Source organism: Piliocolobus tephrosceles, chromosome 6 (assembly GCF_002776525.5).
Source record: "Piliocolobus tephrosceles isolate RC106 chromosome 6, ASM277652v3, whole genome shotgun sequence".
NCBI lineage: Eukaryota > Metazoa > Chordata > Mammalia > Primates > Cercopithecidae > Piliocolobus > Piliocolobus tephrosceles.
Window position 1 is genome coordinate 50811986 of NC_045439.1, and position 16882 is coordinate 50828867.

The window sequence follows — 16882 nt, forward strand, 5'->3', positions numbered from 1 at the left end:
CCTTTGTAGGGACATGGATGCAGCTGGAAACCATCATTCTTAGCAAACTATCACAAGAAGAGAAAACCAAACACCGCATGTTCTCACTCATAGGTGGGAACTGAACAATGAGCTCACTTGGACTCGGGAAGGGGAACATCACACACTGGGGCCTATCATGGGGAGGGGGGAGGGTTTGCATTGGGGAGTTATACCTGATATAAATGATGAATTGATGGGTGCTGACGAGTTGATGGGGGCAGCACACCAACATGGCACATGTATACATATGTAACAAACCTGCACGTTATGCACATGTACCCTAGAACTTAAAGTATAATTAAAAAAAAATCAAAAAGAACCTAAAAAAAAAAAAAAAAAAAAGAACCACAGCAGTCTAGAGACGGCAGAAATATCTCAGCTGCTCATATATACAGGTCCTACCCTCTGTTTTCATTGGCCCTTGTCAGGATATTAGTTTCCTATAGAGCAGACTCTGCAAGTATCCGAAGTGCCCAGTGCCATAAGTCACAGCAAAGCAGAGACTTGGTTACAATAGTGCCACAGCAAGCCTCCTGTATCTGCTCCCACTTCCCATCAGAGAGGACCAACGTGTGCAAGATCTTCAGTGTGGCTGTGTCTTCCAAAGGTTCATTTGGCTTCCTGGGGCCACAGTGAGAAGACAGAGCCACCCTCCATGACCCTCTCTCTTCTCATGAAATCTCAACAAGCCACGGCCCTATCATTTCCAGTGTAGCCAGGGTCATGACTTCTGCAGAGAGTAACCAGCTAGAACTTGTTTTATATTAAGCTGTTATATTAGTTTCCTATTGCCACTGTAACAAATTACCACAAACATAGTGGCTTAAAACAACATGTAATTATCACCTCGCACTTCTGGAGGTGAGAAGTCATAAAACCAGCATGAATGCACTCCTTGGCTCTAGAGGAGACTCTGTTTCCTTACCCTTTCCTGCTTCCTCCAGAGGTGGCCTGCACTCTTTTACTCCTGGCCCCTTCCTCCATCTGCAAAGTCAGCATGTAGAATCTTCAAGTCTCTCTCTCTGCCCTCTGCGTCTGCATCAGGTCTACTTTTCTGACTCTGACCTGCCTGCTTCCCTTTCATGAGGACTTTTATGATTATGTTGGGCCCACCTGGATAATCTGGAATAACCCCTGTCTCAAGACCCCTAACTTAATCCCCCCCACCCCTGCTTTGTTACATAGGTAACATATTCATAGGTTGTGGAGATTAGGACATAGACATCTTTTTTTGGGTGGGAGGTGTAATTCTGCCTACCACAGCCATTTACTTTGGATATTGTGATACAATTGAGGATTTGTTCATATTGCTGCTTTAGAACACCCAAATTAAGAGGGAAACAAAAGAATAAAAATTCTAATGTGATATACCCTCTATCCATCCCAAACAATCACCATCACCTTCCCACCAAATATATCTATATCTATATATAAAAGTATAACATACGTCATATGCATGAGCGTAGAGTTGAGCTTTCACTTTCGAAGGCATGTGAGCAGTTTCTGCCATGTTAAAGATGAAGAATGGTGTTTTCATCCTGGGGGTGAGGATAGGAACCTTCATTAAAATCATACAGTCAATTGCACATTCAGGGCTAAATCTTCCAGGCTTCTCCACTGATAAGGGATGTACAAAATTCTTTATTGTATTATTTTCAATTCTCTCATATTCATGGACATTTGCTCTGAACCAACAACAATCCCTCCACCCACCCACCAAGATGCTGCATTAACACTAATGACCAAATCTTTTAGAAAAAAAGCCTACACTCATCATCACTATTATACATTGTTCATCCTCCAAATGTACATTGTTGTTATGCAAGAGAAGCCAGGAAAAGGGAAACTTGCTGAGTTTGCCAACACATCCCTTAAGGTACCCATCACGAAGCTCATACCATGTGTGCCCAGTTCTTCCAAGGTGACTAGACCCTTAGACCTCATGGACTCATCCAGGTTGTATTCAGAATACCAATTAAATCAATACCTGTGTAAATAATGACCTGCCTTCTTCTTTTATGTGATTTCTTCCCAGCTTTCCCACATTCAATCACAGTGAATTGTGCAAACATACGGTATATCCTTGATCTATATTTACAATCATTATTTTGCAGCTGTATTTCTTGACCACTATTTAAAAACCCCTTCAAACTTATGTAAGCTCTTTGTATCATAACTGTTCTCAGCGTACAGTCCCTGGCTCAGACTGGACATCAATACATTTTTGCTGAAGGAAGCACTCCCTATGTACAAGATACTCCGTCTGCATTACTCAGGACTTTTACATTAATACTTAGGCCAAAGTTTGTTAGTGTTATTATGATTTAAAAAAAAAAAAAATGACAGGAACCAAAAGAAGTTGCATCCCTATGAAATGTTCCATACAGGACAGGATGACATCTCTCTTCTCTGAACTACAGGAAAGTATAGGCTCCATCAGACTAATATTCCAATCTCCTTTAACATGTCTGTCTGCTCATTAGACTATGCACTTCATGAGGGTAGGAACTGTGTCGTATTCTTATGTGTAGCTTCAATGCCTAGCACGGTTTCTGGCCTCCAGTATTAAATAAGTGCTTAACTAATTAACAGACACATTACAAATGGAGGCAAGGTTGTAATGATTAATTTCTACTCAATCAATTACACTCACTTTAATTAAGGCAAGCAAGCATAGGAGAGATGAGTGTTCCAGAGGCAGACAGATGTGAACTTTGGACTTCATCAATAGCAGCAGTGTGCCCTTGGACAAGTAGCCTTTCCACATCCAGTTTGTTCTTTTATAAAATGGGGATCATAATAACCTCAGAGGTTACTGTGTGGATGAACTGAAATATTCACGTATGATTAGTACGGTGCCTCAAAAACAATTGCTCATAAATGTTATTTTCATTATCACTACTCACCCCTACTCTTGAAATTAAAACTGCCATAGGCTACTTCCCTGTCATATTAAAAATAAACTGCACACACAAAAATGTAGATTAGTCACCTTGCTTGCCACATTTCTTCATTGGCCACAGATTCCCAAGAAGATGGATCAAACCTGTAGTTACAAGAAAACAGTAATATTTTTCTGTCATCCACACTTTTTTTTTTTTTTTTTGAGAAAGAATTTTGCTCTTGTTGCCCAGGCTGGAAATGCAATGGCACGATCTCGGCTCACTGCAACCTCCACCTCCTGGGTTCGAGTGATTCTCCTGCCCTGGCCTCCCAAGTAGCTGGGATTACAGGCACCCGCCACCACATCCAGCTAATTTTTGTATTTTTAGTAGAAATGGAGTTTCACCATGTTGGCTAGGCTGGTTTCGAACTCCTTACCTCAGGTGATCACCTGCTTTGGCCTCCCAAAGTACTAGGATTACAGGCGTGAGCCACTATGCCCAGCCATCATCCACATCGTTGCAAAGGATACATCATGACTGTTTTATCATCTGACAAGGCCAATAAAATAAGATGAATCTTGAAATACTGATAGTGATCAAATTAATAAACTTGTTCTCCTAAAAAAGTTGAATTATAAGGGAGTCTGAGTTTTGGTAAATAACTTTTAAAATTTTTTTAAATTATACTTTAAGTTCTAGGGTACATGTGCACAACATACAGGTATGCTACATATGTATACATGTGCCATGTTGTGTGCTGCACCCATTAACTTGTCATTTACATTAAGTGTATCTCCTAATGGTATCCCTCCCCCCTCCCCTCACCCCATCACAGGCCCCAGTGTGTGATGTTCCCCTTCCTGTGTCCAAGTGTTCTCACTGTTCAATTCCCATCTATGGGCGAAAACGTGGTGTTTGGTTTTCTGTCCTTGTGAGAGCTTGCTAAGAATGATGGTTTCCAGCTTCCTCCATGTCCCTACAAAGGACATGAACTTATCCTTTTTTATGGCTGCATAGTATTCCATGTTGCATATGTGCCACATTTTCTTAATCCAGTCTATCACTGATGGACATTTGGGTTGGTTCCAAGTCTCTGCTATTATGAATAGTGCTGCAATAAACATACGTGTGCATGTCTTTATAGCAGCATGATTTAGAATCCTTTGGGTATATACCCAGTAATGGGATGGCTGGGTCAAATGGTATTTCTAGTTCTATCTTCTTAATCTGCATAATGAGCTCCCATGCCTCAAGAGAGCAAACAGAAGATCAATGGGAAGACATTGGAAGTATTCAGGGAGCCAGCCGTTCATAAGAACTATATGTTAGATGGCAATAGGGCAGAGGTGAAGTGTAGGTCACTCTATAGACAGAGGTAAGAGCCAAAGAGCGGTGAGACAAGGGGATCAGCCTGAAGAGAAGGGACTCCTGGCTTGGAAAATCACTGCTGGAGCTTTGATGCTGCTCAAAGAACAATGGCCAAGCCATTTGATTTTTCTTTCTCTTAATTAAAAATTTTCTTACTATGTATATATTTGATAGAATGGGGATAGTGAGCAATGTTATGTACGGGTACTAGTTGTTCAGCTGTTCTTTTTCTTATGATGGCCGTAGAGTGCTTTGATCATCCATCTCTGGCTGTTATACAACAATGTGGTCTGTATTTGTGCATACTGACTTTTCAAAAAACCTTTACGGTATTTTAAAATATAATCTTGTCTGTTGCTCTTAAATTATAAGCAATAGGTTATATAATCTTTAAATAATTCATAATTTCAAAAGTAGGTATTGGAGGCACATTTCTTTAGATAGTGACTCTGTGTATATGTGAAAGCTAGTAAAAGAATCGCTACTCCATAGGTAGAGCAGCCTAGATAGTGACTCATTTTCTGTATAGGAAAGAGTAAACTCTATGTAGAAATGCTTAAAGGAAGGCTAGTAATGCCTCTAAAACATAACCAGGTTGATGCCAAGAAACTCTGAAAACAAAGCTGAGTCTTCCCTCACAGAGAAGTTATCTGCCATTCTTAAAGAAAAAAAAAGTGACAAGTTTGTGCAAATGGAAACTATCATAAGCAACAGAATGCCTTTTAAAGTTCAACTGCAGTTAATGAACCTCTTCTGCTTTTAGGGTAATGAGCTATAGGATGGTGGACGATGCAGCATTCAAAGACTTGGAAGTAGAAGGTGCCATCATCTATCCCCCATCATGGTATCCACACAACCAGCACCCCGTTCCCTCCGCTCTCCCCGTTGTTTTGTAAATAGGAGAACGAGAAAGACATGTTCTCTTTCTGTTGTTTTAAGGTATTTTGTGGGTAGCAAGTAGCAATATTAACAATTAATAAAAAGTAAAACAAAAAAAATTAAAAGGCATCTCAAAATGTAGTAGCTTTTTTTGGGTACTCAAAACTGCTATGTTTATATGCATCAAAATGCAACTGCCGTTCATACCTTCCATATTCTTCAGTCCAGTTATAGATATTTTTTGTAAGTTTAATCCATTCCTCAGGGTTGAATACAATCTCCAAAGGAGCTAATTTGTCACAAGACCCCCATGGCCAAAGTGAATAGTTCTTTTTCCAGGTTGGGTCGCCTTCATGAATTCCTATGCAAACAAATGTTTCTTTTCTGTTGGAAACAGAAAAATACATGATGTACTTAAAATTTAAAGTTCTAAATGTTAAGTAAATATAATTCATGAAAAGATCATTTTTAGATTTTTTTCCCAATATTTATTACCTATATGATTTTGGAAAAATTACTGAACTATCTGGGTCTAGTCTTCTCATTTGTGAAACAGGTACAACAACTATCTTTCAGAGCTGTTTAAGATTAATGAGATATCTGATATAATTAAGTGTCAAGACATAATAGAGGCTGGACGTGGTGGTTCACACTTGTAATCCCAACACTTTGGGGCTGAGGTGGGAGGATCGCTTGAGGCCAGGGGTTTGAGACCAGCCTGGGCAACACAGTGAGATCCCCATCTCTATTTATTTAAAAAAATAATAAAGTTCTAGTTCTGGAGAAGAAGGAATAACTACAGTCTACCTTGTCTCTCCCACTGTACACAACTTTAATTCTTGGACACAGAATATGTAGAGCAGCTATCTGAGGACTCTGAAAAGTAAATGGTAGAAAGAAGATTGAGAAAAATGACCAGAGTTAGACGTTCCATCACATTAGTGATAAGTTTACCATTTTTTTTCCCACCATGGGGGAAAAAAGGAAGCTAAAAACTCAGAAGTATGTTTCAAATAAGGACAAAAAAAGCTCTAAGAAAAGTCCCCACATTTTTTTGTAGCCCAAGAAGTAGAGAAGGGGACTAAGGTTTGGAGACAGTGGAGGAAATCCCCCAGGTCTTTTTCCTTCTCTCCTTTCCCAGGTGCCAGGCAACACTGTGGCATGAGTGGAGGCAGCAGCATAGTGATAGTAGCGGTGGGTTGCCAGGCACCCAAAACTTCTCTCTAAGCAGAGGCATTGTGGCTCCAAGAGTGTGGGGCAAATCTCCATTGCTTTTTGTCTCTCTCTGTCCTTCAGCCTGGCTCCAGATGCAGACACAGTCACAGGAAGGGCATAGCAGAAAAAGGAAATTAAAGCCCCAGCTTTCTGGCCAGAGAACCAAAAAGGAAGGCCCCAGCAAGTTAGAAAGTAATGCGGTGACCCCAGAAAGGAGAGAGATGAAGAGCGTAATCCCATAAAGTTGTATATAAGCTCCTTGCTTATCTCTGAGCTGAGCATAAAGGTCTGACCCTAAACAGAGTTTGTAAAATTAACCACAGGGCAGACCACCACCCAGGTTCCAGACTGGGTACCCGGTAGTGTTACCATAGGTAGCTAGTCAGGATGAGCAGGGCAGGAGAGGACTCCCCTCCGTCCCACCCCAACCCCACCAGGAACTTCAGAAAACCATCAGGTGATGGTCAGACACTTGTCACACTGCTTCTCTAAAATAGTAACTGGTCACAGCCAGCACCAGGAAAAGGCAGTTTCTCAATAGATAGAAACACCTGAAACTGGTGATCAGCAGCTTCCTGAAAAGATCTCAGGAGATGAACAAGTGGGTTGCTCAAGCATGTGCACTAAAAGGCAAAACAGCAGAGTTTACCGGGTATATGATCTTCTAAGGCCATTCTACCAGTGAGGGAAGAACGCAAGTGAGCATGCATACAACTCCAGTAAACACACTGACAGTCTCTCTCTTTTTTTTTTTTTTTTTTTTGAGACAGAGTCTTGTTTTGTAGCCCAGGATGGAGTCCAGTGGCACGATCTTGGCTCACTGCAACTTCCACCTACCAGGCTCAAGCAATCATCCTGCCTCAGCCTCCGGAGTAGCTGGGATTACAGGCATGCACCACCATGCCTGGCTAATTTTTGTATTTTTAGTAAAGCCAGGGTTTTTCCATGTTGGCCAAGCTGGTCTTGAACTCCTGACCTCAGGTGATCCACTGGCCTCAGCTTCCCAAAGTGCTGGGATTATGGGCGTGAGTCACTGTGCCTGGCCCACAGTGCACATTCTCACCTCCCAAGTGCTAGCAGGCTACTGCACATCCAGGCAGCCCAACCCCAGGGAAGAATCAGGGGAGAAGGGATGCAAGACCTTAGAAGTATGCCAACATAGAAAACCCTGAGTCAAAGGTCAAATGGAGCAACTTGTCTTTCAAGTTGCCTGCTTGGCCTTCTTCCAAGTGTAGTTTCCTTCCTTTCACTTCTGCTTTAGAGCTTTTAATAAACTTTTACTCCTGCTCTAAAACTTGCCCTGATCTCTCCTTCTGTTTTATGCTCCTCAGTTGAATTATTTCTTCTGAGGAGGCAAGAATTGAAGTTGCTGCAGACCTGTATGGGTTTGCTGCCAGTAACTCAGACACTCGCCACCGGTAACAGTAGCAGACACATGGGATTGATCCAAATAGCACTGCAAATGCTTTGGAAACAGAACTGGTATTGGAACCACAGTTCACAGAAGGCAGGCCAGACTTTGAAAGCTGAGATTAACCTGGCCAAGGGCTTGCTAAACAAACAAACCAAAAAGTCATCATTCTCCTTGGGATTTAAATAAGACCCAAATACTCAAAATGTCCAGGATACAATCCAAAATTACTCAGCATATGAAGAACCAGAAAAACCTCAACTGATAAGGGAAAAGACAATCAATAGATGTCAATTCTAAGATGACACAAATGCTAGAATTGTCAGTCAAAGACTTTAAAACTATTATAACCATGCAAAGAAGGGCAAATACTCTAGAAATAAAAGGAAAGATGGAGAAGCTCAATAAAAAAGTAAAATACATAAAAAGGAACCAAATGGCTTAATATAAGTTTGGCGAGACAGTATTTCAGGGAATTTGAAGAGAGAGAGAGAGAGAAAGATACAATTTAAACAAAAAAAGAAAAACATTGAAAAAAAGTACAGAGTTCAGGTATCTGTGGGACAATACCAAAAGGTCTAAATTCATTTCATCGGAGTCTCAGAAGGAGAAAAGAAAGACTGTGAAACAGGAAAAATTTTTTAAAGACATAATATATGGAAAGTTCCCAAATGTTTTGAAAGATACAATCTTACAGGTTGAAGAAATTTGGTGAACTCCAAACAAGTTAACTCAAAGAAATCATGCTAAAATATATTATAATCAAACTACTGAAAACTAAAGACAAATAAAAAGTCTTGAAAATGGCCAGAGAAAAACAATACATTTCACCTAGGGGAACAATTATTTGAATTACCATGGATTTCTACTTAGAAGCTACTACACAGGCCAAAAAAATGTAACTTACTTTTTTTTTTTTCTTCTGAGATAGGGTTTTGCTCTGTTGCCTAGGCTGGAGTGCAGTGGCACAATCTTAGCTCACTGCAGCCTCAAACTCCTGGATTCAAACAATCTTCCCACCTCAGCTGCCCAAGTAGTTGGGATCACAGGTGTGCACCACCACGTCCAGCTAATTTTTTTTTTTTTTTTTTTTTTTTTTTGTAGCAACAGGGTTTCCCTATGTAGTAAAGGTTGGTCTTGAACTCCTGGGCTCAAGCAATCCTCCTGCCTCAGCCTCCCAAAGTGCTAGAATTACAGGCATGAGCCATTGTGCCCAGCCTAAAGTATTATTTTTAAAATGCTGAAGAAAATAGTATTATCAACCCAGAATTCTACTTCCACAAATATCCTTCAAAAAAAAGGTGAAATAAAGACATTTTCAGATAAAGGAAAACTAAGAGAATTCACTGTTAATAGTCTTGGTTTAAAAGAAATGCTTAAGGAATAACCTCAGAACAAAGGGAAATCATACAAGAGGAAAATGTGGAATATCAGGATTGAAGAAAGAACAACAGATCTGGTAAGTATCTGAATAAATATTGTAGACTATTTTTTTCTCTTAAGTTCTTTAATATCTGTATGACTACTGAAATAAAAACGACCCTATCTGACATAACATACAACACAAAAAGTAAAAGACTTATATGGCAGTAAGGTTTCCACATTCTGCTTGAAGTGGTAAATTATTACTCCTATGTAGACCATGAAAAGTAAAGTGTGGATGCTGTAATCTCAACAGCAACCAACTTCAAAAAAAACTAAACAACAAAAACTTTACCAAGCGATATAGTAAAAAATCTCAATAAACATTTTAAAAAGAAATACAAAAAGTCAGCCAGGGGCAGTGGCTCACGCCTGTAATCCTAGCACTTTGGGAGGCCAAGGCAGGTGGATTGCTTGAGGTCAGGAGTTTGAGACCAGCCTGGCCAAAATGCTGAAACCCCCATCTCTACTAAAAATACAAAAATTAGCTGGGCATGGTGGCACATGCCTGTAATCCCAGCTACTTAAGAGGCTGAGGCAGGAGAATCGCTAGAACCTGGGAGGCGGAGGTTGCAGTGAGCCAAGATTGTGCCACTGCACTCCTGCCTGGGTGACAGAGTGAGACTCTGTCTCAAAAGAAAAAAAAAAAGAAATACAAAAAGTCAATTAATCTAAAAAAATACAATAAAATAGTACACATACATGTAAGCATATTAATATTTATATTAAATGCAAATGGTCTAAACACAGCAATTAAAGATACAGATATCTGAGACAGTAAAACAAGACTCAAATATATACTATCTATAAAACACCCATTTTAAATATGATATAGGTTGGTTAGAAACAAAAGGATGAAAAAGATAAACCACAAAAACATGAATTAAGTTAAAACCAATAAAAAACCCCAGAAGATATTTTTCTTTGGTATAGACAGAGAAAAGTGCAAATATAATGCATTGAAGACAGGATAATCTTTGAAGCAAAGAGTATGAGGACAATTTGATATCCAAACACAAAAACAAAACTACAGAACTCATAGAAGAAAACATGAGAAAATCTTTGTGACCTGGCATTAGGCAAAGAGTTCTTAGATATGATACCAAAAATATAATTCATAGAAGAAAAAAATTGGATTTGAATTTCAAAGAAATAAAAAAGTTTTGCTCTGCAAAAGACACTTGTAAAAAGACAAGCAACTAACTGTGAGACAATATTTACAAACTGCGTATTTGACAGAGGTTGTGTACCTAGAATATATACAGAACTTTCAAAACTCAACAGTAAGAAAATAAACAACTCAATCCCAACCCCATGCAGAAAAACATACTCACACAAACCTATAGATGAACATTTATAGCAGCTCTATGTATAAATGCCCGAAACTGGAAACAACCCAACTGTCCTTCAATGAGTAAATGGATAAACAAACCACAGTACATCCATACAATGAAATATTACTTCGAAACAAAAAGAATGAACTATCGATACACACAGCAACTAGGATGGTTCTCAAAGGCATTACACTAAGTGAAATATACCAGTATCAACAGGTTACATACATACTTTGATTCTATTTATATGACATTCAGGAAAAGGTAAAGCTATAATAATGAAGAACAGATCAGTGGTTGCCAGGGTTAGGCCCGAGGGGACAGTATGACTATACGGGAGCAGCACAAGAAAGTTCATGGAATCATGGACTGCTCTGTGTCCTGACTGCTGTGGTGGTTACACAAATGTATACATGTGTTAAAATTCATAGAACTGTATACCACACCCCCTAAAAAGAAAAGTAAGTATGACTGCATGTTAAAAATAAAATAATAGGTGCTCACTAAACATTAGCTAGATTCCTTTCAGAGGTACGCATTTAGATAACTTTCATATGATGATGGTCCATCCCTTTGAGGGGAAAAAAAATCTCTATCACGTGCCTTTACATAATGTATGTCCTTTGACTTAGTAATTTTACTTCTGATAATCGATGCTAATAATTTAAAATTCTGCCCCTCCACAAAAAAACCTACATATACAAAGCAGTTGTTGTAGGTATAAATTTATTATAGTTAAAATTAGATACCATGTTAAATATCTCCTAATAATTTTATTCACTTATTATTTTTAAATTACAGTACATGTATTTACAAATAGTTTGTAAAAACATAAGGAAATTGTTTTATGATAGTAAGTATAAAAAAAGGACACTTATGCTTTCACCTTTGTAAAAATACGCATTTTTTATATGTGTGTTGTTTCTGAGTGAATAGGACAATGTTTTCTTCTAGTTTAAAAAAAATTTCTCATTCTGTAACAAACACATGCAACTTTTACAATTAAAAATTATTTAAAGAACTGATATTAATAAGTAATATTTATGCAGCGATCTTTGTTAGTCAAAAATATTAACAATAAACTTTATGGGGCAGAATGTTCATCATCATTATGTATTATAATAGCAAAAGTCTAGAAACAGAATATCCCAAAAAATCGAATATTTGTTACATTATTATGCATCTTATGAGAATATTAGCCAAAAATGACAATAATATACATGGGAAAATGCTTATGATATAATGGTAGGTTAAAAAAAATTGGACAGATAATGATATCTCAGCTATACATAATACAGTATGTATGAGTATGTGCATTTTAAAAATAAGTAATTCATGTTAAAGATGAGTGGAATCCAACAATATTTATCAAAATACTAACAGCATCTGTCCTTGCGAGACAGATGATACTGATCATCTTTACACTTTTCTGTGTTGTTTAGAGTTTCCTCAAAGAACATATATGACATTTCCATCATATTGTTCTTGGAACATTTTGGACATGCAGTTTCTATTTAAAAAATGCTGAATGAATGTCCCCAAACAGAATTAATGGCTTCCTTATCCATGCTGTCAGAATACTTGGCATATGTTGTCAGTTAAATCATCTATCTGTTCAGTAAACACCTATTGAGCATTTACTATGTCTGACATTTACTATGTCTGACAAGGTGTTGATAGTACAGAACTTATCCCACCAAATTATGGCTAGTCGTATTCACATCTATGTATGTACACAACTAGATTGTGTTCTACTTGGATTTGTAACTGAATCTCATTCATCTTTCTACTGCCAGAGCCTAACACAAGTTGTAACGCAGTAGACATTCAGTAAATGCTTGTGGGACTGAATTCTTGAAAATTCACAAAAATGCCAATTTGGGCACTGTTAATGGTTCCTAATATTTTATCTAGAATAGAATAATTAAATGTTTAATCTCACAGCACATTTATACCCATTACTTTCGTTTACTCCATGAGCCACATAAACTTCAGGCCCTAAACACCCAAAATACCACATTATTATGTTCTTAGCAAGGGATAATTTAACTTTGGGATTTACAAAGACATTCTGAAGTCTTCTTTATAAGAAAAAAGAAATCATGAAATAAGTGTTTCTTCTTCAAGCTCTGAACAATCTTAAGCGCTTCATGGCAGAAGAAATGTTCAACACTATACCATTGGGGGAATTATTTATTCTTGACCTAACTACAAATAATTTTATGTTCTCAAGTACAGAATTCACAATTCTCATATCTTATCTCAGCTAGCATAAACTGTACGTGTTTTTCTTATTTATAAAAATGTCTTATCCTTTATAAAAATCTTTAAGCTATTTTTATATAGTGATTAGTCCTGAAAACATTTGCTTTACACTTAAAAAGGGGCCATAGTGTCGATCAGGGGGAACTATAATTGCTTGCCATCCACCTACAATGATTTCAAGTAGGCAAGCACATCTCCAATTTCTGTGAATTGTACTAAGATCTTATTTGCTGTTCTTGCTAATCTGTCTTTATTTTTCCTTTACCCAAAACAATAACATTTATTTCTGCCTGGCCTTATTTATGCACAGATATTCAATTTAATTACAAAGATAATCTCCCCAGTGACAGGGAAATAAGTATAGAAAATTGGTCTTTTGGATGAGGCACAGCTGCTACAGAAACAATTTTAGAAAAGCTTAAGATTTTAGAAAAGCTATTATATAAAAAGAATGCTTACTGTTTATTTACTTCAAGAAAATGATAAAGATTAAACGTGACCATTCCACTAGGTAATATTCCTTCCACAGGATTCCACCGGTTCCCAGGGAAGTTGACACCTGGCAAGTGCTTTGCCATCTTGGGTAAATACCACTCATAAGTCATCATCTGCCAGAAAAGTCACACATGATGTCAGACTTTTAAGATATTTCTTAAAAAGAATCAAGTTTATCAAGTAATGGCAAAAACCTAAATTACTTTTGCACCAACCTAATACATACATAATTGAAAAATATAAGCACAACTGAGAATGTGGTAATGATTACATTTTTAGTGATGTAAACCTTGGATTTTATTATGACTATCATCAGTCACATCAGTACCTTCTTCCAATTTACCTCCCGCATTTGACTTCCCAGAAGGATCTTCCCCCATTCTAATACCTAGAGCAGGAGCCCCCAAACTGGGCCGCACAGCAGGGGCCAGCATTACTGCTGTGCTCTGCCTCCTGTTAGATCAGTGGCAGCATTAGATTTTTCACAGGAGCGTCAACCTACTGTGAACTGCACATGTGAGGGATCTAAGCTACATGCTCCTTATGAGAATCTAATGCCTGATGATCTGAGGTGGAACAGTTTCATCCCAAGACCAGTCCCCACCCCCAACCCCAACCCCCAGTCTATGGAAATACTGTCCTTCATGAAACCGGTCCCTGGTGTAAAAATGGTTGGGGACCACTGACCTAGAGAACGTGCATTCAACTTTAAGAACCAGTGTAAATATCACTTCCTTTGATGCCCTCCTCTGTCTCCACAGCCAGAATGGCATGCTCCTCCAGTACTTTGTACTCACCTCTATTAGAGCCTGTTCCTCACCAGACTGTGAGCTCCTAGAGAAAAGGCACTGTATTTTTTCATCTCTGTGTCTCTGCACCTAGCACATCGGCTGGCACAGAATATTTCTCAAATTTATGATTATTTTGAGACAGTCTTACTCTGTCACCAAGGCTGGAGTACAGTGATATGATCTCGGCTCACTGTAAGCTCTGACTCCCGGGTTCAAGCGATTCTCCTACCTCAGTCTCCCGTGTAGCTGAGATTACAGGCACGTGCCACTATGCCCGACTAATTTTTGTATTTTTGGTAGACATGGGGTTTCACCATGTTGGCCAGGCTGGTGTCGAACTCCTGGCCTCAAGTGATCCACCCGCGTTGGCCTCCCAAAGTTCTGGGATTACAGACATGAGCCACCATGCCTGGCCAGTTCTCAAATTATGTTTGCTGAACTTGAAATGCCTTTGATGGCCAGACTAGACAACCTAGACAAAATAGCCATTATTTTATTCATTCAAAAAAACAAGTATGCTCATCTATAATGAATAAGATATAACCCCTGCCCTGGAGAAGCTCAATCATGTAATAATCTAGGCCTCAAAGTTAAAAACTCTTTGGGCATTTCAAATTATCTGAATTTATTAGCAGCCCTATATTAATTACATATCCTTACAAGTTTACACATTCTTTTGATTTAAATAATTTACTTATATTAGAAAAAATCATTTTACTTAATTCTATACTTAATATATACTTAACTCTATACTTTGATATGTATCCATTCCCTCTTTTTAAAGAAGAGACTCCCATTTATACCACCAAAGCTTTGTTATGTTTGGATATCATCATTTGAGAAATTGTGCTTATGTTTTACTTGTCTTATATATTTAACTAGCAAATGACAAAGTAATTTTAATCTAAGTCTAAAGTGTAAATACTCAGAAAAATACTTACTGAATTAGGCTTTATTGCCCAATAGTTCCAGTTCTGGAGGATATTAATATTAATTACATACCCACTGTGTGCTATGGACTTTATTGTTTCTCATTTAATTCTCATAATAACCTTGCTATGTGAGAATAACTGTATCAGACACTGTTGATGGCCCACTCAACAGTGAATACCTTCTTCTTTTTCACTAACGCAATCTTGATTTTGATCAGATAGCTCAGGCTGCAATGTTCTCAGTCTAGTCATTCTCCTTTGCTAATGAGCAGTTTAGGTGTGAGTATATGACTCAGTATTGGTCAGTGGGGCCTGAGTGGAGGTCTGCTGAGGGACTTCTGGGGCACACGTTATTCCCAATAAATAGAGAGAGGGAGATACCCAGAAGAAGCACCGTGCTTTGTTTTAGGTTGTGATGTTTGGAACTGGGCATTCATCCTGTGACTGGGAGGGAAAAGTCAAGAGAATGGTAGAAAAGCTGCCTCAGAAACTGACGTCCCTGAACTGCTCATATTATCAATCCTAACATCACCTATCTCCAGACTGCTCATCATGTGAGGCTAAAAACTCAGTAATTTAAGTCAGATATTCTGTTTCTTGCATTCAAATGCATCCTAACTTATATAATGATGACTTACATTTCATAAATAAGGAAACAGAAGCTCTGAGAGGAAAAATCATTAGCCCCAAGTCACACATCCAGGAAGTGACAGAATGAGGACTTGAGTTTAGGTCTAATTCGCTTTCTAATCCATGCTTCTCAACTACAGTAGCTGACATCCTAAACAGTGTTTAAAATCATAGTGTGGAACCATGTTATTAACAAATAACCTAGCTTTTGTCAGAAACTAGACTGCAGATCAAATTAATCAATCGGCATCTACGATATAAATGCAACTGCTTATTAAAATGTAAAACTGTATATTTACGAACCTGTTCAGAGTTTTCTCCAAAAATTATAATTATTCATTTATTCAACAAAATGCATTAAGTACTATGCCTAATAATTTGTTCAACTGAATTCATCATATGATTCTTTTAAGATTAAGAATTTCTCTTTTCCTAATGACTGCTCTAAAAACACCAGAGACAGGCTTCTTCCCTTTTACGAGTCTATGGCTTAAATAATAATTCTTACAGTTTAAATAGTTCTTCAATGAAAAAAAAATGTTTTCATAGCCCTCAAAATTTTCACAAGTCCTCTTTTAATGTATTTTTGTCATAGCATTAACAAAGTTTATATAAAAATTCTATAGCGTAATTATGGTTAAAAATTTCTATTTTGAGTGAAATGTTTACTTACCTACAGTATGATTTATTTCATATTCAATGTAATTTATTTTAATCCCTAGACCAATGGGCAAGGTAAATTCGAATGGCTGAGTCAGCTGAATGTAAAATAACAATTATTTTTTTTTTTTTTTTGAGACCCAGTCTCGCTCTGTCGCCCAGGCTGGAGTGCAGTGGCGCAATCTTGGCTCACTGCAAGCTCCACCTCCCAGGTTCACACCATTCTCCTGCCTCAGCCTCCCAAGTAGCTGGGACTACAGGCATGTGCCACTAGGCCCGGCTAATTTTTTGTATTTTTAGTAGAGATGGGGTTTCACCGTGTTAGCCAGCATGGTCTTTATCTCCTGACCTCATGATCTGTCCGCCTCGGCCTCCCAAAGTGCTGGGATTACAGGCGTGAGCCACTGCGCCCGGCCTGAATGTAAAATAACAATTTAAAAATAGATTTACAATACAACGGACACTTTTATGGTTTGTCACATGAATGAGAGACCTAAAATATTATGAATCTAACATGAAACACATTAATTCTTAAAACATTCAGTTTAAATGTTTTTAAACGAGAAGCAACTAG

General features: G+C 38.1%; 1 protein-coding gene across 4 annotated transcripts in view; it reads right to left on the reverse strand.

Moving 5' to 3' along the window:
• Positions 1–16882, reverse strand: part of TMEM260 (transmembrane protein 260) — a 331945-nt gene that overhangs the window by 11151 nt on the left and 303912 nt on the right. For 3 of the 4 annotated variants that reach the window (XM_023231281.3, XM_023231278.3, XM_023231269.2), the window contains 4 exons: positions 13260–13408; positions 5361–5537; positions 3014–3067; positions 1469–1559 (listed from right to left, as the gene is read on the reverse strand). In XM_023231281.3, coding sequence (XP_023087049.2) covers positions 1469–1559; positions 3014–3067; positions 5361–5537; positions 13260–13408 — 471 coding nt within the window. Of the gene's footprint in view, positions 1–1468; positions 1560–2674; positions 2850–3013; positions 3068–5360; positions 5538–13259; positions 13409–16882 lie in introns of all 4 variants that reach the window. The other variant, XR_002735503.2, reaches the window with a different exon arrangement.